Source organism: Periophthalmus magnuspinnatus, chromosome 4 (genome assembly GCF_009829125.3).
Source record: "Periophthalmus magnuspinnatus isolate fPerMag1 chromosome 4, fPerMag1.2.pri, whole genome shotgun sequence".
Classification (NCBI taxonomy): domain Eukaryota; kingdom Metazoa; phylum Chordata; class Actinopteri; order Gobiiformes; family Gobiidae; genus Periophthalmus; species Periophthalmus magnuspinnatus.
The window spans coordinates 106,321-131,685 of NC_047129.1; the positions used below are offsets into that span (position 1 = coordinate 106,321).

At 42.7% G+C, this 25,365-nt stretch overlaps 1 protein-coding gene across 1 annotated transcript; it reads right to left on the reverse strand.

Annotated features, from left to right (window-relative positions):
• Positions 1-1,802: 1,802 nt before the first annotated feature.
• LOC129456191 (alpha-tectorin-like) lies at positions 1,803-25,365 on the reverse strand. Its single transcript, XM_055221326.1, has 16 exons — positions 25,182-25,365; positions 23,025-23,101; positions 16,991-17,212; positions 16,492-16,560; positions 16,140-16,174; positions 10,945-11,173; positions 10,628-10,772; positions 9,066-9,144; positions 8,463-8,525; positions 7,980-8,179; positions 7,017-7,139; positions 6,417-6,604; positions 5,144-5,295; positions 3,996-4,241; positions 3,087-3,246; positions 1,803-1,898 (listed from the first exon to the last, which is right to left on the reverse strand). Exons 1-16 carry the CDS (start codon positions 25,363-25,365, stop codon positions 1,803-1,805), a joined length of 2,268 nt encoding a protein of 755 aa, XP_055077301.1.

Consider the following 25,365-nt stretch of genomic DNA (forward strand, 5'->3'; position numbering starts at 1 on the left):
AAAATTGAGTGCATTTTCCTTTTGTTTTCCTTTTTCTTGATCAATCAATCAATCAATAATACTTTAATTGTCCCTGAGGGGCAACTAACGCAAACTGAGCAGTAAAATACAATAATAATAGAAAAGCTCAAACAAACATCTCACTGCTGCCCCAGTGGTAACGTCATAAGATCCAGTGTGAGGGAAGTTTGAGGTGAGTAACAGCCCTCAGGACAAAAGTGTCCCTGATCTTTGTCTTGGAGCCTTAGCATCACCGTCAGCATCCAGGGGGGAAAATATTATGATTTTTGTTTGGTTTTTATTTTGTGACAATAAGCAATCAAAAAATCTATCATCCTTCTACCAATCTGGATAAACTGACATAAAATAAAAATGTTTAAAGTTCTAACATAATTTTGAGATTATTTCTTGCTAACTAGAAACAGCCTGATGACAAAATAATGAAATAAAATGAGCCCACACAACGCCTGACCCCAACTCACATTTTGGCCTGAATCTCAAGAGCACATGTACACACTGTGAAGTTTGTTTATCGTTCTACAATTATGTCACCAATGACGACACACAGCTTTGACCACAACCTTTATTCAATTTTTTTTTTTTTTTTTTGATGCAAACAGATATAGAACAGAATAGGAAAAAAGAAATAGATTCAGTTTTACAAATCACATTTAACAAAACCCAGTCTGGGAATCAATCCTGGGAGCTTCTGGCTGTGAGGCAAGAGTTTCGCACTCTTAGCCACTGTTCCGCTGTAGAAAAAGGCATGCTGCTCTTTATCTTTCCAACTTTCTAAACTTCCCATTTTGTCAAAATTATAGAGGCTAATGCTACCATCATTACATTTGAAAATACCCCTCAGCATTCGGAAAAAAGTTAAAATCCACACAGTCTTCACAAACTTCTCCAGGACATTTTATGAGCACATCCTAAAAGCAGAGATGGAGTTAGAGCCACAGGTACATTAAAGGAAGGGTATTTTACTTCTATGGGGTATTAAAGAGGGGGTATTTTACTTCTATGGGGCATATATGACATATCCAGATCACCATGTTACCTTTTATTGTTTTGAAAATGCTATATTTGCAGAAAACCACCTATTAAGAATCTTACAGCTAATGTAAAGTGGGTTGGATTAGGGCCCAGGAGAGATCGCTAAATTACTGAAACACGCATGGGTGACATCTAAAACGTCTTGTTTTTGATGAGGGAACAGTATTGGAACATGGTAGAAAATAAATGTTTGCATAATACCCCCTCTTGAATAAAAAACAGAGCAGTATCTAACCTGGTTGGTCCCTTTTGGGCTTAGTTGCTCCAGGACATTGTGATGAGGCCGGGGTCGCGGGTTTTATACAGGGACCGGCGGCGTCTTACTCCCCCACATGTCTGCCACACAGAGAGGTGGTGATAAAACCTTCAAATCAGGCTAGAAATCTAGGGACTACCCCTAGATTTCTAGCCTGATTTGAAGGACTGACTTGAACTTTATCTGCCACATCAAATCAATAACATCTGCAGCTTTTTACCGTCTAAAAAACATGTCAAAAATCAAAGGTATAAACCAGACCTAGAGAGACTTATCCATGCATTTGTCTCCAGTTGGTTAGACTACTGCAACAGTCTGCTCACTGGCCTTTCCAAACGAGCGTTAAGACATTTATTTCAATAGATTCCCTTTTTCAGTCCAAGGTTTAGTTTATTTTTATGCCTGACAGTTTCAGTCTCAGTTTCTGCTCACTCACAGCAGAAGGGTCATGTGCTGTGGGTGTCTGGTCAACAGATTTAAGCAGGTTTTGGCACTATCTTCCTAATGGTGAAGGCAGGACGACTGTGCCTGGACAGGATGCTGTCCTGAAAAAGTCAGACTGCAGATGGTGCTTTTGTCCTGCCTCCACCTGTAGGAATACAGCCCCAAAACCTGTTTAAATCAGCTGACCGGACAGCCTTGCAACATCACATGACTACTCTGAGGAAAACCACTAGTGAGCAGTCCAAACTGTCAGATATGAAAACAAACTAAAGCTTGGTCTGGAGAAAGAATCTATTAAAATAAATTGTCTGAAAACCAGATGAACTTCATTTTAAGACAGGTGCAGTACATCCAGAACGCTGCTGCTCAGGTCCTGACTAGAACCAGGAAGTACTTCACACATGTGTCCTGTGCTCAGGTCTCTGCTCCTGTGGCTCAGAGAATAGACTTTAAAGCAGCTCTGCTTGTGAACAAGTCTCTCCATGGACCAAAGTTCATCTCTGACATGTTAGTGTCACATGAACCATCTCACACTCTGAGGACTTCAGGGACCGGCCTCCTGCTGGTGCCAGAGTCAGGACTAAACATGGAGACTCAGTGTTTGAGTTTTATGCAGCTAAAACCTGGAACAGTCTGAAGATGTGAGACAGGCCTCTACTTTGACAATGTTTAAATCCAGGCTCAAAACAGTTCTGTTTATCTGTGCAGACGACTGAAAGGTTTTTATTCTGCACTTTTCTCTTTCAATGTTACTTTTATAATTATTATTTATGTTTTGATTTGTTGTATTGTTATTTTAATGTCTTTCTTATTCTGTTAAGCACTTTGAATTACTTTGTGTACAGATTGTGCTATGCAAATAAACTTGACTTGCCTTGACGCAGACTATGGAAAAATGCATCTTTTTTAAGGCCCTGTACCTGATGTTTTCTGAACAGTTCATTTTAAACAGTTTTCAGTTATTCCTCACTTACCTTATGCATTCTGAGCATTCTAATTATTTATCATGATAAGATTATAAGCTTTTGGTGGCCAAAGCGGAGTTTTGCTGTTGCAGTTAGCTAACAAAAGTATACAAAATACTTATTGAGCCTGAAAAAGTATTGTTCTTTTCATCATACATTGAACAGCAAGTTGATATAGTAATTATTGCTACAGGCCTCTGATAAAGCGCCTGACCCTTGTCCCCCGGCACACACAGCATGGGTGACTGAAAAAAATCATATTGCAAATATGGTTTTGGCTAAATGCAATTACTATATTGTTAGAATATTAGTTACAATTCTGTAAAATGAGGGTTAATTCAGAGTGAGTTGTTATAGATTGGACTTACCTGGGTACAGTTATTAGCAGTCACGCACAGAGACGCAGAGCAGTGGAGGTAGACGTCAGTGGAGACGCCGGTGAACTGGAACATTTGAAAGGAGAAGTAATTGGAGATTCCCACACCGTTCCCATGGACTGTCACTGTGGAGTCATTGACGTTCGGACAGCTGCACATCACAATAACATTAGAATAAGAATTAAAAAAGAGAAAAACTAACTCCAGTGTTTGTATTATATACATAGTGATGGGAAGAATACGTTTAAAATGTATTTAGTTACAGAATACAGAGTACTTCATTTAAAATGTGTTTTGTATTATTTATAATACTTCAACACTGAGTTGCAGTATATTTTAGTGAAAAAATACTGCATAGAATTACAAAATGCTTTATTTTTGAGGCAGGAATGATGTTGTCTTTTTTCTCACTAATATCGTGGAGTTTGCAGTGACAATTTGACAAATATTTATGGACTAATAACAACCGCACAAGTTTTTGTCAAATGGATCTCACGTAAACGGACTAGATTATTTATGAAAGTTATTGCTCTTTTAACAGCTCGAGCTAAAGTAAGCGGCTAACGTTAGCAACTTAACACAGCACCGATTTATTTAATAGTGTTTTATTCATAATCAGGGTTAACAGTGCGATAAACCAGAGCTTCTATCTGCTTTATTCAGTCGTATTGTGCCCAGTTAAAGACCTGTTGCTGCACTGTTCATTTTTCCAACTCTCTGAATGCATTGTGGTCTATGTTGACTGATCTAGTGACCATAACTGGACACTACTTTACAAGGTGCATTGTGGGAAATTTGCAGTTTTTTCACTCACAGGTCATGCAGGCAGCACAAAAATGGCGTGACCGCTAAATAGTGCCCTAGGTAGGGAATAATGTGGACATTCAGCCAGTATCTCACCCATTTTTGATCAGGTAATATTTAGGCGTAGAGTTGGCCAGCTTTTGACTGGTGCCCCAGCAGTTGTCTGTAACTAGGGACACTGTGTTTTGGTCCACTCCCTCGGCAGTCAGCTCCACCCAGACTGGCTCCTTCAACTGCAGCGTCGTGTTCGGGGTGATGGCTTGGGTCCGGGTTGAGTCCTTGTAGGCTTTCATGGTCAAATTATAAGACCAGTTTCCAGCAACAACAGTCTCTACCACAGAGCTGCACCAGACACATGACAAAACAGGAGAGCTTTTAGGACTGAACTACAACAAAACCAGGACTGGGACTAAAGCAGGACTATACCAGGACTGAACCAGGGCTAAGACTGGGACTAAGACCAGGACTAAGACTGGGGCTAAACCAGGGCTAAAACCGGACTAAGACCGGACTAAGATCTGAAACTAGGACTACACCAAGACTGAACCAGGGCTAAGACTGGGACTAAAATGGGATTAAACCAGGACTAAATCAGAACTAAGACTAGAAGTAAGACCAGGACTTAGACCAAGACTAATACAAGGATTAAACCATAGTTAAATTAGGATTAAACCAGGACTAACAAGGACTAAACCAGCACTAATAATAATAATGCCTTACACTTGTAATGCTCTTTACAGGCTTGTCAAAGCCTCTCAAAGCCTCTACACTATAGTCATTATTCATTCATTTCACACTTGGTGATGGTAAGCTACTATTGTAGCCACAGCTGCCCTGGGGCAGACGGAAGTGAGGCTGTCAATCTGCGCCATCGGCCCCTCTGACCACCACCTATCATTCGCACACACACACACCACTTTCATACTAGGCAATGTGGGTGAAGTGTCTTGCCTAAGGACACAACGACAGAACTTGGTCCGAGCGGGGCTTGATCCACCGACCTTTGGGTTGGGACCAACACTCAACCACTGAGCCCCTGTCCTAAACCAGGACTAAATCATAATTAAATTAGGATTAAACCAGGACTGAACCAGGACTAAAAGAGGACCAAACCAGGATTAAACCAGGACTAAGAATAGAAGTAAGACCACAACTAAGTCCAAGACTAATAACAGGACTAAACCATAATTAAACCATGATTAAACCAGGACTAAACCAGGACTAAACCAGGACTAGGAGCACACCTGTCTCTGATCTTGAGGGCCACAGTCCGGGTGTCAGGCTGGTTGTAGTTGCAGGAGAACTTTACCTCAAACTGGTCATGGCGTGTGATTATACTCCCGCTGTTGTTCGTGAGCACTACTTTGTTCTCATAAATCAGCTGATCGCCTTGGACCTGCCACACACATGCACCACAAGAAAACTTTATTGTCGCTGAGGAAACTACACTTTTATTCATACAAACTTTGCACTGACATGTTTTAACCCTACATGTATGACCTGGAACCTTCATTTTTCAAATAATCACAAAGAAATTGGGAACAATGAAATTGTATTTAGTTACAGAATACTGAATACCCAAATTAAAATGTATTTTCTATTATTCAGTTACTATATTCTGAATACTTAGAATGCTTTTACACTAATTTGCATTATATTATTATGCATTAATTTATGTGTAATTACAGATGAAAAAAATCACACACACACATTGCAAGAGCTGTGTGTTGTTGTTGTTTTTTGTTGTTGTTGTTTTTTTCTCACTGATACTGAGCAGCTCAAAGCCAAAATGACATGATGAAGTACCACCATGTATTCCATTGAGTTTAGGAAAGTAACTGTATTCTGAATACCACCAAATGAAAAAGTAGCTGTACAAGAATACGTTCTGATTAATATTATTAGTATTCAGAACATGTATTTTTGGTACAGAGCTGTGAGATGTGATTTTTTGAGCGCTCGATCAGGACAATACAGGATCACTCAAACATGGATCATGAATCAATCGAATGACTGAATATGTTTATGATGAGGTAATGCTGTTTTAACATGTCCACTTAAAATATAAAAATGATCACCGTGAGCTATAGATCTGGGTGATATGACAAAATTCACACTACCAGTCAAAATTTTTGACACACCCTCTCATTCAATGTTTTTTTTCTTTATTTTTACTACTTTGTACATTTTGTATACACACAGAGGACACAAAATGTACAAAGTAAGATATACGGAATTATGTAGCCCAGAAAAACATGAAATAACTCTTCTAAATATGTTTTAAGGCTACTTTTAGGATTTCAAAATAAATATAAAAAATATATATTTTGTTGACTTTTGACTGGTAGTGTATGTGAAAAACATAGCTTATTCCAAACTCCAAACTCCAACTCCAAAACACTTTTACTGAGAGATTGGCTTCATTAAACAAAGCTCATCATTGACTATTGATGCAAAATGGAAAATGACTGAATTTTATTAAAAAAAAATCAAATAAAATGGATAAATTGCCCATACCGTGATATTGGTCCCACACATGTTGCCAGAGTCGAACCCAAAGAGCAGCATGTGGGTCACTGGGTCCAATTGGCCGGTACAGTTGAGATCATTGAGGCGTAACTCCTCGTAATTGATTCCTTTCTCAACCAATAGGCACGTAGTGAGATTGAGGGAGGCGGAGTTGTTGTAACACATCGTGGACTCACCTGGACATAAACAAATGGACAGTTCCTCAGTTCACCACTAAGAGCAGAGAGAGGAGTGCACTGAAGTGAGTTTTACTAGTAGACCCTTTACAAGATGTTTTACTAGTAGACCCTTCCAGAAGTGACCAGATTAGAAACAGACTTTGAAGATTTGAACATAACATATTTAACTACCTTATTTTCCAGACTATAAGTTTTTTCATAGTTTGGACAAGGGTGCGACTTATACTCAGATGCGATTTATATGTGAAATGTGTTTTTTCATCATTATTATGCATTTTTTGGCTGGTGCGACTTATTCTCTGGTGTGACTTATACTTTTTCTAATATTTAGTAATCCCCAGTAAATAATCATAAGATCTACTATTTTTGGATCATAAAGTTTTGGGTTTCATTCAAAAGCAGTTCCTACCTAAAGTGCTGTTGACACTGGCGTTAAACCCGGCGCGGCAGAGGCACACCTCGTTTAAGTTGTGTTGTCCACAGAACTCATGGTCACTGCAGTAAGTCTCCTGACAGAGACTCACGTTTGTAGCTGCAACGCAAAGAAAGAACACATCACATCAGCACACAGGCGGGGAGCATAGAGGAGAAGAGGGGAGGAGAGCCAGAGGAGAAGAGCCAGAGGAGCAGAGCCAGAGGAGCAGAGCCAGAGGAGCAGAACAAGAAGAGGAGAGTCAGAGGAGCAGAGCCAGAGGAGCAGAGCAAGAAGAGGAGAGTCAGAGGAGAAGAGCCAGAGGAGCAGAGCCAGAGGAGCAGAACAAGAAGAGGAGAGTCAGAGGAGCAGAGCCAGAGGAGCAGAACAAGAAGAGGAGAGCCAGAGGAGAAGAGCCAGAGGAGCAGAACAAGAAGAGGAGAGTCAGAGGAGCAGAGCCAGAGGAGCAGAGCAAGAAGAGGAGAGTCAGAGGAGAAGAGCCAGAGGAGCAGAACAAGAAGAGGAGAGTCAGAGGAGCAGAGCCAGAGGAGCAGAACAAGAAGAGGAGAGCCAGAGGAGAAGAGCCAGAGGAGCAGAGCCAGAGGAGCAGAACAAGAAGAGGAGAGTCAGAGGAGCAGAGCCAGAGGAGCAGAGTCAGAGGAGCAGATCCAGAGGAGGAGGAGAGAGAGAAGCAGAGCCAGAGGAGCAGAACAAGAAGAGGAGAGCCAGAGGAGAAGAGCCAGAGGAGCAGAGCCAGAGGAGCAGAACAAGAAGAGAAGAGTCAGAGGAGCAGAGCCAGAGGAGCAGAACAAGAAGAGGAGAGCCAGAGGAGAAGAGCCAGAGGAGCAGAGCCAGAGGAGCAGAGCCAGAAGAGCAGAACAAGAAGAGGAGAGCCAGAGGAGAAGAGCCAAAGTAATAAAGATGCATTGGACTAGATTTAGAATGAAGACTCGTCCTCACCACATGATGCTGTGGTTCTCCACTGGGACAGTGTGATGTTAAACATGGAGCAGGCGGAGGCGTAGGCTTGGAGGAACGCGCAGTCATAGCCGTCTTTTAAGGGATATTTACACACATCCTCCTGACAAATCCCCATAAGCCGAGCGGGGTCAATCAGAGAGTGGCACGCGGAGAAGAGGGTGTTGTTCATGAGCATACAACTGTGGATAAAACACACGTGATCACTGTGTTCGCTTTCACAAAATTTAGACTTATACTAACTTTATTTAGTAATCCACAAGGAAATGAGTGTATGTACAAGTGATATAGTTAATAAAAAATGAAGCTAGACCAAATACCCATGCTAAATATCTTAAGATGTGCTCAGAATAACAGAACCAAAGTATAGCATGACTCTAACTTAAAGTAGTGCTGAAGGATCACTACCTCTGACTTAAATAAACATGTATGTGTGTCTAAGTGTGAGGTGTTGCAGCAGCTTACCTTTGTTGGGCGGTGGTACAGTCATCGGTAACATTCGTAAAGTCTATGGACAGTGCGCCACATCTACAGCAGCAAACACATTCAGATGCTTATCATGCTTATCTTTCATATGTAAAATGAACTAAACTAACTAAAATCACATGTATTTCAGAATGGTTGTGCAGAGATAAACTTCAGGGTTAGCAGTTTAAGAGTAGAGGAAAATTATGACACAAAAAACTGCTGCCATTGTGCATTAATTTATGTTCATTTCTACAGTCCAATGACAGTACCACACTCTTTTTAATGGGTGCCCTGTTAAAAGAACTATACAAACAAAGACACACAAAACAAATGACTGCATAGGTCCATTTAAAACATTAAAAACAGGAGCAAGTTTGATTATAGATGTCAATTTTTGGGGTGCAAAAATAACCAAAAGCTTTTTTTTTTTTTTCTTTTCTATTTCAATTTGAGTGCAGACAACCCTGAGATCTCTTGTTAAAAGTTCAAGTGAGATATTCAGGCAGTCTATCAAGTAGCCCCTTATAATGACATGGTGGTACAGTGCTGTCCTCTTCTGACAAGCAAATTTTAATTCAGTTTGTGAAGGAGGCATCTTACCCATTCTCGCTCCATAAAGAGGAATTAGAGTTTTGCACATCTGAAGAGTTGATGCACAAACCTGTCTCTCCAGTCAAGTCTGTGGACAGAAGAGTCAGCACATATAAATATGGTGCTGCTGTATGACCTGCCCACATTTTTCTCCCTCTAAGTATTTCATTTGATTTTTTTAAGCATATCTTTTTAACTTTGTGCATGCCCTTATTTGTATTTGTATTTGTATTTATTCAGTGTGTTTATGTTGCACTTTTTCACCGAAGCAAGTTCCTAGTTTGTGAACTGTGTTCACAGACTATGGCAATAAAAGTCTTCTGATTCTGATTCTGATACTCCACAAACTCCACCCTCTCAGATCTAAAGACCAATCACAAGCCTTGACTCAGGCCTAAAGACCAATGACCAATTTTAACTCATTTAATGGAGCTCATTTTTCCCATGGACTTTTCGAAAAAATCTAATATTAAGAGTTCAAAGGCATCGCGGAGGCTCTCAAGCTACATGCTCACTCATATCCATAATGTGGTTATTTTAAGTCCAAAAAGCACATTTAAAACTCTAGATTCTGCGAAATGCTTTAATAACTAAGAGATTTACACATTTTTAAAAATAAAATTATAGGTCATTAGTTACCAAAGAGCTGACTAGCTTTGAGCTTTCAAACTTTTAATTAGTTTATTTATCTATCTGAAAGTCTATTAGAAAAATGTATAAGAAATTTACTTCTTTATTTCTTCACTTCTCTGCAGCGAATCTCTCTAACCCCTTTCAACTATTTAAGCTCTGTATTTGATTAAATCCAGATCCAAATAGAGCAGGCAGTGTTCCTCTGGGTGTGATGTATGAGTTATGAGATTTCAAAATCTTGTTTCATTCTGGAGATGTCTACCTGCTCTATCCAGCCAAAAATGGGCATTTTAAAGAAGCTGTATAGTTATATGACACCTGTGAATCATTATCTTAAAATTTGCATATTTTAAATCTTAATATTAATCTAAAACAACTTAATAAAAGGACCAAGGCCTCTGACTTCTGCGTTAGAAAACTGCAGTGCCCAAATGTAGCTGCCGTCGCTGTAAACATCATTGCAACAAAGAGCCATGCAGCTGTCGTCCTCGTCTCTTATGGAGAGGCCTAGATCACACTAGCGAGTAGTAGATTTTTTTTCCATTTGTACCAAAATGACTACATGGCGCTGCTGAATCCTACACATATGAGCGATTAATAAAATAAAACTGAAAAACAAAGTACAGAGCAGGGGTTGTGTTATCAGTGGCAGTGAAAGGGTGGGGGTTCTTTAGCAAAAAGGCGTCTTGTTAATAAGCGATTAGAAATGACTAAAACATGCATGAATCATTCCAAATACAGTAATTGAGAAGGGAAAACAGCTTAAGTCAATTTTGCATAACAGGGCTGCTTTAATATACTTTACAACCAGCTGGGAGCAGGTCTTCTCTCAACAACTTCAAAAGGATGTAATTTACAGGCAAATTTACCAGTCAGAGAAATGCATGGTCCATTTCATTCAAAGGAAACATGGGGACATGAGACACATGTCAGAGTACCTTTGAGGTAGAGGGCTGCCGAGTAGCCATCATAGACCAGATCAAATTTTTCCATGTAGTGAAGAGAGATTCCGCTGGAGCTTCTAGACACATTAATTCCCTGTGGCATAACAGCAGTGCTGATGTTTACTGTAGAGCCATTCACCTGCAACAAATTAAGCACAAAACTACAGCTCAGGCTCCCACTTATATGTTCACTGGACATGTTTCTGATCCACCCTCATGAAGATTCCCCGCACTTAAAGCAAGAAACGTGCCAAAAATCATTCCAAATGTGACACAAAATGCTTTTTGCCATGTTTCGGGAGTGTCTTCACCTGCATTCGTGCTGCCCCTGGTCCCAGGGTAATATTTGTGTCTGTTAAACTGAGCTTCAAATGGTCCAGCAATGGAAAGTCTCCACGGCGACGGTCTCTAAATACTGCCCCCAGCTTTAATCCGGTGCCCGACAGCAGCATGTAAGCACAATAGTCAAACACTGAGGTGTTGAAACCGAGTATGTCGACAACTCTGTTGCCCAACACTGAGCACGTGGTTGGCCTACAGCTGAGGGAAAAGACAACACCAGTTATTTGAATTCCAAATAATTATAATAATGATGTGTTTTTGCAGATACTCAAAATCGTTTTACAATTTTGTGCATTATTCATTCATTCCACATTGGGAGGTGGTATGCTAAGATTGTAGCCACAGCTGCCTTGGGGAAGACCAACAGAAGCGAGACTGCCAGTCTGTGTCATTGACCACTCAGACCGCCACCAATACACACACACCACACTCACTAGGCACACATCCACTCCTCACACTTTTTCTTGGTTAATTTCATCCAAAATCTCCTTAGCTGGGCTCCATCATGGCAGGGCAATGATCAAAGATTTTGCTAGCTCCGCAGAGGACACCTGTAACTTTGATATTTTTAAAGCGTGACTAGCCGGGGAAGCTGGGAGGGTCCTAGTGGACGTGTACATGTGTACTTGTACACACATGCATAGACTCACACATATGGACCTCATTAATGTTCAATAATAGTTACTTACTACGTTGCATTGTCACAGCCCCCGTAACATGTTGCTTTCTCGAGGAGATTTGTCGACAAAGAGCATGTCTTGAATGTGCTACCGGAGCACATTTTTGTATTGGGATCCAAGAATGTAGAGTCAGTGTCGTCTGGATGATGGGAGAGAATTATGTCAATATGACAAAATGGTTTGAATATAAACTCTGTGTATCTCCTGTGTGTGTGTCTTTCTCTTTGACTGCTGTGAGGAAGGATGGGTTTCCTCGATATATTAATTTTCTGTATCGTTACAGTAGAACCCACAGCAGGTGATCGGTCAGAATCACGATAATGCTTCTCTTGATTTTGTGATGTTTATTATGAATGGTGAATATGGATGTGTATGTGTGTGTGGTTCTGAAACAAGAAGAAATACAAACAACAATGAATGAACGTAAATGTACAAATAACACACTATGATGAACAATGATAAAACAGTTACAAACTAATAAAAACGACATAAATCCAATGAAACAAAAAGCCTCAATATTAATGTCAGCTTATGTCCAATGACAAGCCATTCAGAGAAATAGCTCTATCTAGTGGTTAAGAAAATAATTACACGAATGGCTCCCTCTATCGGCCACGAACAGAAATAACAAGGGCCGCTGGAGCCACGTGATGTGCTGCGGGGCCTACAACCAATTAAGGCGCACGCAGTGCGTAACTTGTAAACGTCAGAACTAACGCTAGTATGAAGATGCACAATGCACAGTACAAAGGAATGAAATAGTGAACCCGTTTGACATTGCCAAATATGAACTTTACAATATAAATGAGATGGGAGGCACAAGGCGTCGAAGGACAGTTGGCTAAAGCTAAATAAGCAAAGCAAAGGCATTAAAAATACAATTAAATAATGCACTATTAACTCGCACTGGTCACACACTTACTTGCACTAGACGCACACAATACACAGAATCAGCTATTAAACTATTATAGCAGTTCAACAACAGGAACTACACAAACACTGCTGCTTGTAGCGAACTCTCCGAGCGACTGCCAACTTCTGCACAAAGGAAAGTCCAAGGCATCCTCTGATTGGATGAGAGTCCAGGTAAAGTGCGGTGCATAGCAAATGAGGAGAGAGAGTAAGAGTCACGGTCTGTGGCTCGAAGGGGCCACAAGGGGGCCTTTTTTACAACTGCGTTTACTTGCAGAGTAAAACCAGTGAGCTAAACAACCAAATTCAAACTCTGTCAGACCACTCAGTCCCAGTCCCAGTCTACAACAGATCAAAGATCCAAAAAGATTCGAACGAGAGCTGCGAGGCGAGTAGTTATTTAGCATGTGGACTAAAACGTTGCAGCAATAATTACTAATAAAAATTACTATCACACATATAGATCAGTGACATCTCATTTACTTTGAGCATTTGATTTTCAAACATGCTACGAACTGTGTTACTCACAAGTTATTTTGTTCTCTGCAGGGCAAATTTATACAGTGAAGCGCTGGTAGTTTTCACTTTAACGTACTGGAGTAAACGAAAGCATCACTCAGTGAAGAGGGCGTAGTTTATTATCACTGCTGAACTTAAATGAGTGAGAACACGTCTAAACACATGTCTAATATTTTCCTGTCTGTTTCTAACTGAGTGCAGTTGAACGCCTCCCTTGTTACATGAAGCTAATATCCAAGTATGTATCAACGTATCCAGATGTGTTATTGGGATTAGTGGGGATAGTTCCTGGGTTTACATGCATTTACACTAACAATCAAATGTTTAGACACATCATCTCATTCAATGTTTGTTTAAAAAAAAAAAAAAAGTTATGTTTACTATTTTCTACATTTTATATACAAACAGACATCAAATACATGAAGTAAGATCTATGGAATTATATGGCAAAGAAAAAAAGTGAAATAACTCTACTAAATATATTTTTATTCATATCCTCAAGCTAAAAGTATTTAGTGCTTAGCAATGCTGTACATATTAATGTTATTAATGTACATATCTTGATTTACTGACAAAATAGCGTAATAAAAAATACCAGGATCATGTAGAGTTGGTTAACACGAATATTTAAGACCAAAATGACAAGGCTCACTGCAGCAGTTACAGAGAGATGGATGACAGTTTTTCAATAGAAAGTGGAATGGAACGTGGTGGCTAGCAGGTTAGCTATGTCCATTTATATATACAGTCCATGGTCTCTGGCTCCACAAGGAGAATAGCTGTTGCACAGTTTTTATGTTGGTTTTTAAAGTGCACGTGTTTGATGTTGTTGTAATTCTTACTTGGTTTGGTGGGATAGTCCCTGTGGTAAATATTTATCAGAGCTTTACATCGGTAAATTAGCAGTTTGTGGGAAAAAACGTTGAGAACAAAAATACAGGTTTCTAAAATGTAATACTTCTGCCCATAGCATCAAGTTTAAACCATCATTTAACAAAATAAAGGTGTTGCATTTATTTTTATTAGTCTAATTATAACATTATTATTTTTTATTTTTTGCATTATGGTTGCTCGGTGATGGTTATGGAATTACCTGTATATATATATTTTATTGTAATGTCAATGCGCAATAAAAAGGCACTGGGAAAAGGATAATCAAATAACTTAAATCAGGCATGCCCAAACTGCGGCCGAATGTGGACCAGTTTTTCTTGGCCCTCAAGCTTCCAGGTGAATTGGCCCATATTACCTTAAACAGTACTTTTTTATTTTACATTTCTGAAAATCTACTTTAACAAGCCCATGTCAAATATTGAATGTGTCCCTCTGAGGATGTAAGCGTGAATAAAGGTCTAGTGGTTCAGTCTAACTTGTAATAAACACACAGATTTGAAGTATTCACTGTATTAGTGACCAGTCTATGGGCCTCAATCGGCCCTCAGCTTTGTCTGTGTTTTTATATGTGGCCCTTAATGACAAAAGTTTGGACACCCCTGTCTTAAAACAATGAAATTAACACACACACTCATACACTTTTTTGTTTTTTTCTTCAGAGGTCAACAAATACTTGGAGGGCTTCCACTAGAGATTGTGCACTTTTTCATTACAACAATTTTAGGTGGTTTACTTCCAATTTAATTATTTAATAGTTTTTTGTTTGTACGAACTAAAGTAAGATTTGTTTTGTTCAATGTTAAATATAATGGTGTGTGGAGTGTAATGTGTATTTTGTTTGTCGTGCTCTTATGTGCTGTGTTTCCTTTGTGTGGGTGGATATTTATAAAGTTGTGGGGTTCGACATTTGTACACACTCACTCCAAAAATCTGGTCCTCACGACGTAAACTCTTTTACCGCGATGACATCGGTTTGAAGTTCAGACGTGGCCGCGTTGAGGTATGTTGTTAATGTAACTACTATGTGTCCCTTGGTTGCTATGCCGCCAAGGATGGGATGGGTTCTACTCGTCAGTTACTGGTCTGTTTTGGAGACAGGTTCTAGTGAGTTGAGACTGTTGTTGTTTTGCTCTTGTTTTGGCGTGGTTACGGCCTACAGTACGACCATTTATACCTCAGTGGTGTCAATACGTCCATGTCTAACCAGGAAGTAAAATGATAAAAACTTCACCAAAAAATGTTTCAGTCTTAATGGTTTTTAAACGTGCAGCAAAAAGCGCACACCACAGACACAAAGAGAATCAGATGAGATTTTGAATCTCAGTGCACAAAGACTGCAGCGGGATATGGCAGTGAAGAGACAGTGCACCACAAGCTAAAAGTTGTGAGTGCACCTGGCGTTAGCTGTTTCAACAGTAAATCGACTCACTTTGAGTTCAGAGAGTTCAGAAGATCAGAGCATTGCATTTCTAGTTTAGATGCAAGTCAAAACTGTGTTGTTATTATTATTATTTGTGAAACGTAGTAGTTCAGATAAATACTTTTAATGCACAAAAGGCTGGTGATAGGAAGTGGAGTCACTATCGCTAATCTGCAGCAGCTTCAGCCCGATCCTCGCTGTGTGGATGTAAACAGACACACGCGAGGAACTACTCTCTCCTTTTTCCTTTTTTAACATCTGTGAATAAAGGACACATTCTAATGGATAATAAGGACGCTGCAGTTTAACTTCAACTTTATGAGTCACAAAGCCGCCTAATTATTCTTGTTATTTCCCGAGTTTGTATCTTGCGCCTCCGTCTGCCCTGAGACTATTTTATTGACTGTTGCCGTGGTGATGTTTTGTGGTTACGATATGACGGAGCAGCTTAGAGTCGCGCTGACACCACACACGAGGAGCACTGTGGTTTAAAAATCGCATATGAGGATCCAAAATCACATCACGTTTTCCCAAAGTCGAGCAGGAGCAAATCGAGCCCTAAATGGAGCAGATGATCCTGTAGCGCATGGCGGGCTTTAAGTTACAGTTAGGGACTCGTTGAAGCAGTGGTATTTCTTGGAGGGGTGATATTTCTTCTCGCATTGGTCAAAGTGAATAAAACTTACCTGTGCATCCGCTTAACCAAAAATCAACGAATGATTCAAGTGCAACATCATACTCTGCTTTCACGTCCGAGTTAACCTTAAACTGGATCTGGAGAGACATTACACAGGGGGTTAGGGTGGAGGAAAAAGGGGTGGTGGACAGTAGTGGAGGGGAGAAAAGAATAGAGGGTGAGGACAGAGGGAAGAACAGGGGAGGGAAGAGGGCAGGGTGAGGACAGGAGGACAGGAGGACAGAGGGAGAGGAAAAAAGGATAGAGGGGGAGGGGAGGAGAGGAGGGAAGAGGAACAGAGGGGGAGAGAGGAGGGGCGAAGAGAAGAGGACAGTGGGTGAAGGGAAAGATGAGGGGAGGATGAGGGGAGGACACCAGAGTCAGACTGGAAGAAAAGAGAAGAACCGAAACTCACTTTGAAGGGACTGATTGCCGTGGCATTGACATGTCCGTGATTGCCGTAGCTTCGGAGAAAGAGTTTGGCCTGCAGAACGAGACAGAGGCATTAGGGTGGTCTCACATTCCCCTTTAACCCCTCCCCCTTCATCCTTCTCTCTCACTCATCTCATCTTCATCCTCCACTTCCCAACACCGTCCTCTCCCCTTCACCCTCCTCTCTCCCTCACCTGCCCTTCATCCACCTCCCCTCTTCATCCTCCACTTCTCCACACCCTCCCTTCCCCTTCTCCCTCCTCTCCTCCCCATCTCATGCTCCTCTTCTCCTCATCCTCTCCACTTCACCCTCCTGTGCTCTTTGTCTTCTTCTCTTCACCCTCCTCTCCTCTTCAGCACTCCCTCCTCTTCACCCTTTCCTCCGCCCTCCTTTTCCTCTTCATCCTCCTCCTCTCCACCCCTCTTCACCCTCCCCTCTCTCTCCCCTCTCACCCCTTCCTCTCTCCTCTCTTCTTTCTTACCGTTGGAATAATGCCCCCGTATATCTTTACTTCATAATAGCATGTGGACAGTCCTCCTATCGTCTCGTTGGTGGTGGAACTGTTGAAGAACATTGTAGAGTTGGATAACTTCACAAAAACCATATCCATATTGGTCAGGTTCAGAATCACGCAGAGATTAGAGACGTTAGCGATGGTGGAGTTTTGTGTGCACAGAGAGACCGAGGTCATGTCTGAGAAAACCTGGAAAAGACACAGAGCTGTTAGACTAAACATACAAGGAAAAAAATATATACACACAACACCCCCTCTTCATCCTCCCCTCCTCTTCATCCTCGTCTCCTCTTCATCCTCCCCTCCTCTTCATCCTCCCCTCCTCTTCATCCTCCCCTCCTCTTCATCCTCCCCTCCTCTTCATCCTCCCCTCCTCTTCATCCTCCTCTCCTCTTCATCCTCCCCTCCTCTTCATCCTCCCCTCCTCTTCATCCTCCCCTCCTCTTCATCCTCCCCTCCTCTTCATCCTCCCCTCCTCTTCATCCTCCCCTCCTCTTCATCCTCCTCTCCTCTTCATCCTCCTCTCCTCTTCATCCTCCTCTCCTCTTCATCCTCCTCTCCTCTTCATCCTCCCCTCCTCTTCATCCTCCCCTCCTCTTCATCCTCCCCCACTCTTCATCCTCCTCTCCTCTTCATCCTCGTCTCCTCTTCATCCTCCTCTCCTCTTCATCCTCGTCTCCTCTTCATCCTCCCCTCCTCTTCATCCTCCCCCACTCTTCATCCTCCTCTCCTCTTCATCCTCCTCTCCTCTTCATCCTCCTCTCCTCTTCATCCTCCTCTCCTCTTCATCCTCCCCTCCTCTTCATCCTCCCCTCCTCTTCATCCTCCCCTCCTCTTCATCCTCCTCTCCTCTTCATCCTCCTCTCCTCTTCATCCTCCTCTCCTCTTCATCCTCCCCTCCTCTTCATCCTCCTCTCCTCTTCATCCTCCCCTCCTCTTCATCCTCCCCTCCTCTTCATCCTCCCCTCCTCTTCATCCTCCTCTCTGTCTCTCTTTCATCCTCCCCTCCTCTTCATCCTCCTCTCCTCTTCATCCTCCTCTCCTCTTCATCCTCCCCTCCTCTTCATCCTCCCCTCCTCTTCATCCTCCCCTCCTCTTCATCCTCCTCTCCTCTTCATCCTCCTCTCCTCTTCATCCTCCCCTCCTCTTCATCCTCCCCTCCTCTTCATCCTCCCCTCCTCTTCATCCTCCTCTCCTCTTCATCCTCCCCTCCTCTTCATCCTCCCCTCCTCTTCATCCTCCCCCACTCTTCATCCTCCTCTCCTCTTCATCCTCGTCTCCTCTTCATCCTCCTCTCCTCTTCATCCTCGTCTCCTCTTCATCCTCCCCTCCTCTTCATCCTCCCCTCCTCTTCATCCTCCCCTCCTCTTCATCCTCGTCTCCTCTTCATCCTCCCCTCCTCTTCATCCTCCTCTCCTCTTCATCCTCCCCTCCTCTTCATCCTCCCCTCCTCTTCATCCTCCCCTCCTCTTCATCCTCCCCTCCTCTTCATCCTCCTCTCCTCTTCATCCTCCTCTCCTCTTCATCCTCCTCTCCTCTTCATCCTCCCCTCCTCTTCATCCTCCCCTCCTCTTCATCCTCCCCCACTCTTCATCCTCCTCTCCTCTTCATCCTCGTCTCCTCTTCATCCTCCTCTCCTCTTCATCCTCGTCTCCTCTTCATCCTCCCCTCCTCTTCATCCTCCCCCACTCTTCATCCTCCTCTCCTCTTCATCCTCGTCTCCTCTTCATCCTCGTCTCCTCTTCATCCTCCCCTCCTCTTCATCCTCCCCTCCTCTTCATCCTCCTCTCCTCTTCATCCTCCTCTCCTCTTCATCCTCCTCTCCTCTTCATCCTCCCCTCCTCTTCATCCTCCCCTCCTCTTCATCCTCCTCTCCTCTTCATCCTCCTCTCCTCTTCATCCTCCTCTCCTCTTCATCCTCCCCTCCTCTTCATCCTCCTCTCCTCTTCATCCTCCCCTCCTCTTCATCCTCCCCTCCTCTTCATCCTCCTCTCTGTCTCTCTTTCATCCTCCCCTCCTCTTCATCCTCCTCTCCTCTTCATCCTCCTCTCCTCTTCATCCTCCCCTCCTCTTCATCCTCCCCTCCTCTTCATCCTCCCCTCCTCTTCATCCTCCTCTCCTCTTCATCCTCCTCTCCTCTTCATCCTCCCCTCCTCTTCATCCTCCTCTCCTCTTCATCCTCGTCTCCTCTTCATCCTCCCCTCCTCTTCATCCTCCCCTCCTCTTCATCCTCCTCTCCTCTTCATCCTCCTCTCCTCTTCATCCTCCTCTCCTCTTCATCCTCCCCTCCTCTTCATCCTCCCCTCCTCTTCATCCTCCTCTCCTCTTCATCCTCCTCTCCTCTTCATCCTCCTCTCCTCTTCATCCTCCCCTCCTCTTCATCCTCCTCTCCTCTTCATCCTCCCCTCCTCTTCATCCTCCCCTCCTCTTCATCCTCCTCTCTGTCTCTCTTTCATCCTCCCCTCCTCTTCATCCTCCTCTCCTCTTCATCCTCCTCTCCTCTTCATCCTCCCCTCCTCTTCATCCTCCCCTCCTCTTCATCCTCCTCTCCTCTTCATCCTCCCCTCCTCTTCATCCTCCCCTCCTCTTCATCCTCCCCTCCTCTTCATCCTCCCCTCCTCTTCATCCTCCTCTCCTCTTCATCCTCCTCTCCTCTTCATCCTCCCCTCCTCTTCATCCTCCCCTCCTCTTCATCCTCCTCTCCTCTTCATCCTCCCCTCCTCTTCATCCTCCCCTCCTCTTCATCCTCCCCTCCTCTTCATCCTCCCCCACTCTTCATCCTCCTCTCCTCTTCATCCTCGTCTCCTCTTCATCCTCCTCTCCTCTTCATCCTCGTCTCCTCTTCATCCTCCCCTCCTCTTCATCCTCCCCCACTCTTCATCCTCCTCTCCTCTTCATCCTCGTCTCCTCTTCATCCTCGTCTCCTCTTCATCCTCCCCTCCTCTTCATCCTCCCCTCCTCTTCATCCTCCTCTCCTCTTCATCCTCCTCTCCTCTTCATCCTCCTCTCCTCTTCATCCTCCCCTCCTCTTCATCCTCCCCTCCTCTTCATCCTCCTCTCCTCTTCATCCTCCTCTCCTCTTCATCCTCCTCTCCTCTTCATCCTCCCCTCCTCTTCATCCTCCTCTCCTCTTCATCCTCCCCTCCTCTTCATCCTCCCCTCCTCTTCATCCTCCTCTCTGTCTCTCTTTCATCCTCCCCTCCTCTTCATCCTCCTCTCCTCTTCATCCTCCTCTCCTCTTCATCCTCCCCTCCTCTTCATCCTCCCCTCCTCTTCATCCTCCCCTCCTCTTCATCCTCCTCTCCTCTTCATCCTCCTCTCCTCTTCATCCTCCCCTCCTCTTCATCCTCCTCTCCTCTTCATCCTCGTCTCCTCTTCATCCTCGTCTCCTCTTCATCCTCGTCTCCTCTTCATCCTCCCCTCCTCTTCATCCTCCCCCACTCTTCATCCTCCTCTCCTCTTCATCCTCCTCTCCTCTTCATCCTCCTCTCCTCTTCATCCTCCTCTCCTCTTCATCCTCCCCTCCTCTTCATCCTCCCCTCCTCTTCATCCTCCCCTCCTCTTCATCCTCCCCTCCTCTTCATCCTCCTCTCCTCTTCATCCTCCTCTCCTCTTCATCCTCCCCTCCTCTTCATCCTCCTCTCCTCTTCATCCTCCTCTCTGTCTCTCTTTCATCCTCACATTTATTTTACATTTTTAATGTATTGCTTTACATTATTGAGCAGTGATGTGTTATATTTTCAGTTCTTGTGTAATCCTCATAAATCATATCGTAGTCCTACTTTATTCGTAGTCCTACTTTATTCGTAGTCCTACTTTAAATCCTCCCTCAGGTCCCTCAGTTCCTGCTTTGCTCAGCTGCAACGACTTTCTTAAGTTTTTAAGTTTTTTTTTTTTTTTTTTTTTAAATCACAACCATTAGAGATAAATAAAAAGCCCAGACTGTAAAATGGTGTCCCACATAAATCCATCAGTGACAGGAGGTTCACTGCTGTGGACGAGCAGAGCTAACTTCAGCCTGTCCTCAAAAATGTCTGTTAAAACAAAATATATGCAGTGATTAAACCACTTCGGAAAAAAATAATCTTGATCCTGATCTATTACCCAACTACAGTGGTAGTAGCAGCTTTGTCACCACCTACAGGCTAATCATTTATTTGAAGTTTTTCAATCAGGATTCAGAGCTCACCACAGAAACTGCACTTCTTAAAGTCACAAATGATTTATTATTATCTGCTGACTGGTCTAAGTTCTGGTTCTGTTGAACTTCAGTGCAGTGTTTGACCCCATCAAACCTCAGCTGGTTTAAATTCTATTTATCTGATAGGTACCAGATTATTAATGTAAATCAGAGGTCTTTGCCAAGTTCTAAAGATGCCTACAGTGTGCCACAGGGTTCTGTACTTTGCCCAATCTTGTTCACACTTATGTGTAATATTATCAGAAAACATGGCATTCATTTCCACTGCTCTGCTGATGACACACAGCTGAACTTATCAATGAAACCAGATCAGACTGATGGAGTAGACAGACTTAGTGCCTGTGTGAAGGACACAAAAACCCGGATGACACTTAATTATCTGCTTCTTAACCCAAATAAACAGAGGTCATTGTTCTAGGCCCCAAAGGCCTGTGAGACTTTCTATCTGACCAGAGTCACTCTGGACAGTGTCAGTGTAGCCTCCAGCTCGACTGAACCTTGGAGTCTTATTTGACCAAGCGCCTTCACTCACAGCACACATAAATCAAGCCTGTAGAACAGCCTTCTTCTACCTGTGTAATATCGCCAAAATCAGAACAATCTTTTCTAAAAATGATGCTGAAAAACTTATTCACACATTTGTTAGATCAAGGCTTGATTACTGTAATTCCCTACAAACTGTGTGTCCTAATAACTCTACAAAAAGCTTTCAACTAGTTCAAAATGCAACAGCCGGGCTCTTCATCAGCTCCTGTTGAAGTCTCATTTGAAACAGGCTTAAAACGTTCCTCTTTGAATTAGCTTATGGCCAGACCAGTTAGGAGCAGAAATATAATCAATAATTTTAGTTACACTGCCTTAGAAGCAGCTATGCTGTCGGAAGTATGGTAACCTGAGCACTATCCTGTGTTTCCACTACTTTCCCTGTCAACAACATTCACTCTTCAGTTCACCTGGAGTTTGTTCACTGCTATGACTGTCCAGTCATGACTGGACCATAGATGCCCTTCCTGTGCCCTGATCCTGTTCTGTGGAGCTGGACGCTCCCTTCCCTCTCCTGGCTAAGATGACCCCTGCCCTACTATGGATAAGCCTCCTTCATTGTTGTCCTCCCTGAGTTTTCTCTTTTTCCCAACTTGGTTTTTGTTTTTCTAGTTTTTCCTTGGTGAGAAGGAGGGTCTAAGGACAGGGCATGTTCTGGGACAGTTATCCATTTGCTTGTTTGTTTGTTTTTTTTCCAATGTCTGTTTCATTATTGATTTTCTAACTTTCTGTTTGTTAAATCAATTATTAAACTTTTATTGCCTAAAAGGCAACTTCTGTTGTGATTATGGGCTTTAAAAAAATAAATAGAATTGAATTAGGTTCTCCTTGTGTAATACTCAGATAAATCATATTATAGTCCCACTTTAAGTTCTTGTGTAATACTCAGATAAATCATATTATAGTCCCACTTTAAGTTCTTGTGTAATACTCACATAAATCATATTATAGTCCCACTTTAAGTTCTTGTGTAATACTCACATAAATCATATTATAGTCCCACTTTAAGTTCTTGTGTAATACTCACATAAATCATATTATAGTCCCACTTTAAGTTCTTGTGTAATACTCACATAAATCATATTATAGTCCCACTTTAAGTTCTTGTGTAATACTCACATAAATCATATTATAGTCCCACTTTAAGTTCTTGTGTAATACTCAGATAAATCATATTATAGTCCCACTTTAAGTTCTTGTGTAATACTCACATAAATCATATTATAGTCCCACTTTAAGTTCTTGTGTAATACTCACATAAATGGCAGAATAGTTTTTTCCGTACACATTCCAGGGACACGAGCTCACGGATAGCAGTGTTTGATAGGTAGCCCCTGCAACAGAATCATTGTCAGTCAGTCAGCAGACATGGCCGATTCTCCGATACCGATACTCACTCACACAGATCATAGTCACAATCGATACACACACACATACTACACACAACTGATACTCACACACACACACACACCCACACACCCCCACCCCCACACACACAACTGATACTCACACACACACAACTGATACTCACACACACACACACACACACACAACTGATACTCACACACACACAACTGATACTCACACACACACACACACACACACAACTGATACTCACACACACACAACTGATACTCACACACACACAACTGATACTCACACACACACAACTGATACTCACACACACACACACACACACACACCCACAACTGATACTCACACACACACAACTGATACTCACACACACACACACACACACACCCACACACCCACAACTGATACTCACACACACAACTGATACTCACACACACACACACACACACACACACCCACACACCCACAACTGATACTCACACACACAACTGATACTCACACACACAACTGATACTCACACACACACACACACACCCCCCCCCACACACACACACACACACACACACACACACACCCACACACCCACAACTGATACTCACACACACAACTGATACTCACACACACACAACTGATACTCACACACACCCCCACACATCTAATACACACACAATCGATACTCACATACGCCTGATACACACAGTCAATACTCAGTCAGTACTCACAGAGCTCACACTACAATACCAAAGTGCTTTTCATTCTTAGCTTGTACCTTCGGTGGAACAGAGTCCAGCCGCGATGAGCACCAACAGGAGCATGTTAAACCAGCAGGGAGCAGTGCGCCCTCAGTGCGTTTGGTCCCTGAGAAACTAAAAACAAAAAAAAAATGTCATAAGAACTCTCTAAACATTAAGCCCATAAATGTTTTCCTCGATCATTTACATTAGTGACAAGGTCCATACACACAACACACTATAACTAGATATTTGACTTGCCCCCATGTCTGTTTAACACAACAGGTATAAAGGATTATGGGAGCTCTCTGAAAACTTGCACTCTTGTAAAGCAGACCTATTCTGCAAAATACATTTTTCAAGGCTTTTAACCATGTTATAGTTGTTTCTTTCTCATTTCTCAAAGTTGTATCTGGAGTGGTTCGTGCATGTTTGAGCAACCTTTAACTACTTATTTTCAAGACACCATTTTCCTGATCAACCCGTTTTCACTGCCACCAGTACACGCTCTGTGCTAATTTCGTTCTCCAGTTTTATTTTCTTAATTGATGATACTGCTAGGATTCGGCAGCGTCACGTTTTCAAAAAATCCGCTGCTCACTAGTGTGATCTGCAGCTATCCACAGGAGAGGCTGACAACATGCACCTCTCTCTTGTGATGACATTTATGATGAGGTTAACTAGTTTCTTTTATTAAGTTGTTTTAGATGAATATTGCAGTTTAAAATGTACAAATTCTAACATAATGATCCACGGGTGTTTATAACTATAGAGCAGACATAAGCTCAATAACTGCGCTTTAAGAAAAGGTAGCAATATGAATAGTTTTTGCTTATGGTCTGTCTAAAATCTGTAGCTTGGTAGTTAAGTAAAAATAAAAATAAAAAAAATAATTAAAGCCGCAAGCGGCATCGAACGGTCCTCGCGGGCCGTGCTTCGCACTCGGCCGACCCCGCACTCCCTGTGGGTAGCGCTAACGCGCCACTTGTCCCTTTTTTATTGCGGCTTTGGGCTGCACTTGTCACCAAACAAGTCAAAACACATTGGAAGTGCTGATGCACAAAATGCAAAAACATGGGTTTTCCAGGCATCGCCATGGCAACACCGTGCAAAATACAAAGCTGGCACCTCGGACTTTTTTGACGGGGACGACCTGAAGAATCACTGTGCCAAATTTCACATTCCTCAATGAAGAGAATAAGTCGTTATAAGACTTTGAAATGTACGAAAAAGTGGAAATTTTCCCAACTCATTTGAATTCAATTTATCAATTTAATCGATCTTTTGCCCGACACTATTTAAGACTCACCTGAGGAGGAGAGCCGAAGAGCCGTGCAGTAGAGATGCGCCGTGTCACTCGTTATGAGATGGTCCGTCCTGGCCTCCCTCTTAAGACTCTTGACCTGAGCCTGGCGGCGCATTTTTTTCTGTTTCATAATCACCTGTTTGACTTGTTCACAGAACTCACTCCCATTACCACAGCCATCAGGCAT

Excerpts from the sequence above, each read along its gene's own strand:
- LOC129456191 (XM_055221326.1), bottom strand. The coding sequence starts at position 25,365 with ATGCCTGATGGCTGTGGTAATGGGAGTGAGTTCTGTGAACAAGTCAAA. Across the intron at positions 6,605-7,016 it reads CAGTGTCAACAGCACTTTAG|GTGAGTCCACGATGTGTTAC; the intron begins GTAGGAACTGCT and ends GTTTATGTCCAG. Across the intron at positions 3,247-3,995 it reads TATTACCTGATCAAAAATGG|CTGTCCGAACGTCAATGACT; the intron begins GTGAGATACTGG and ends TGTGATGTGCAG.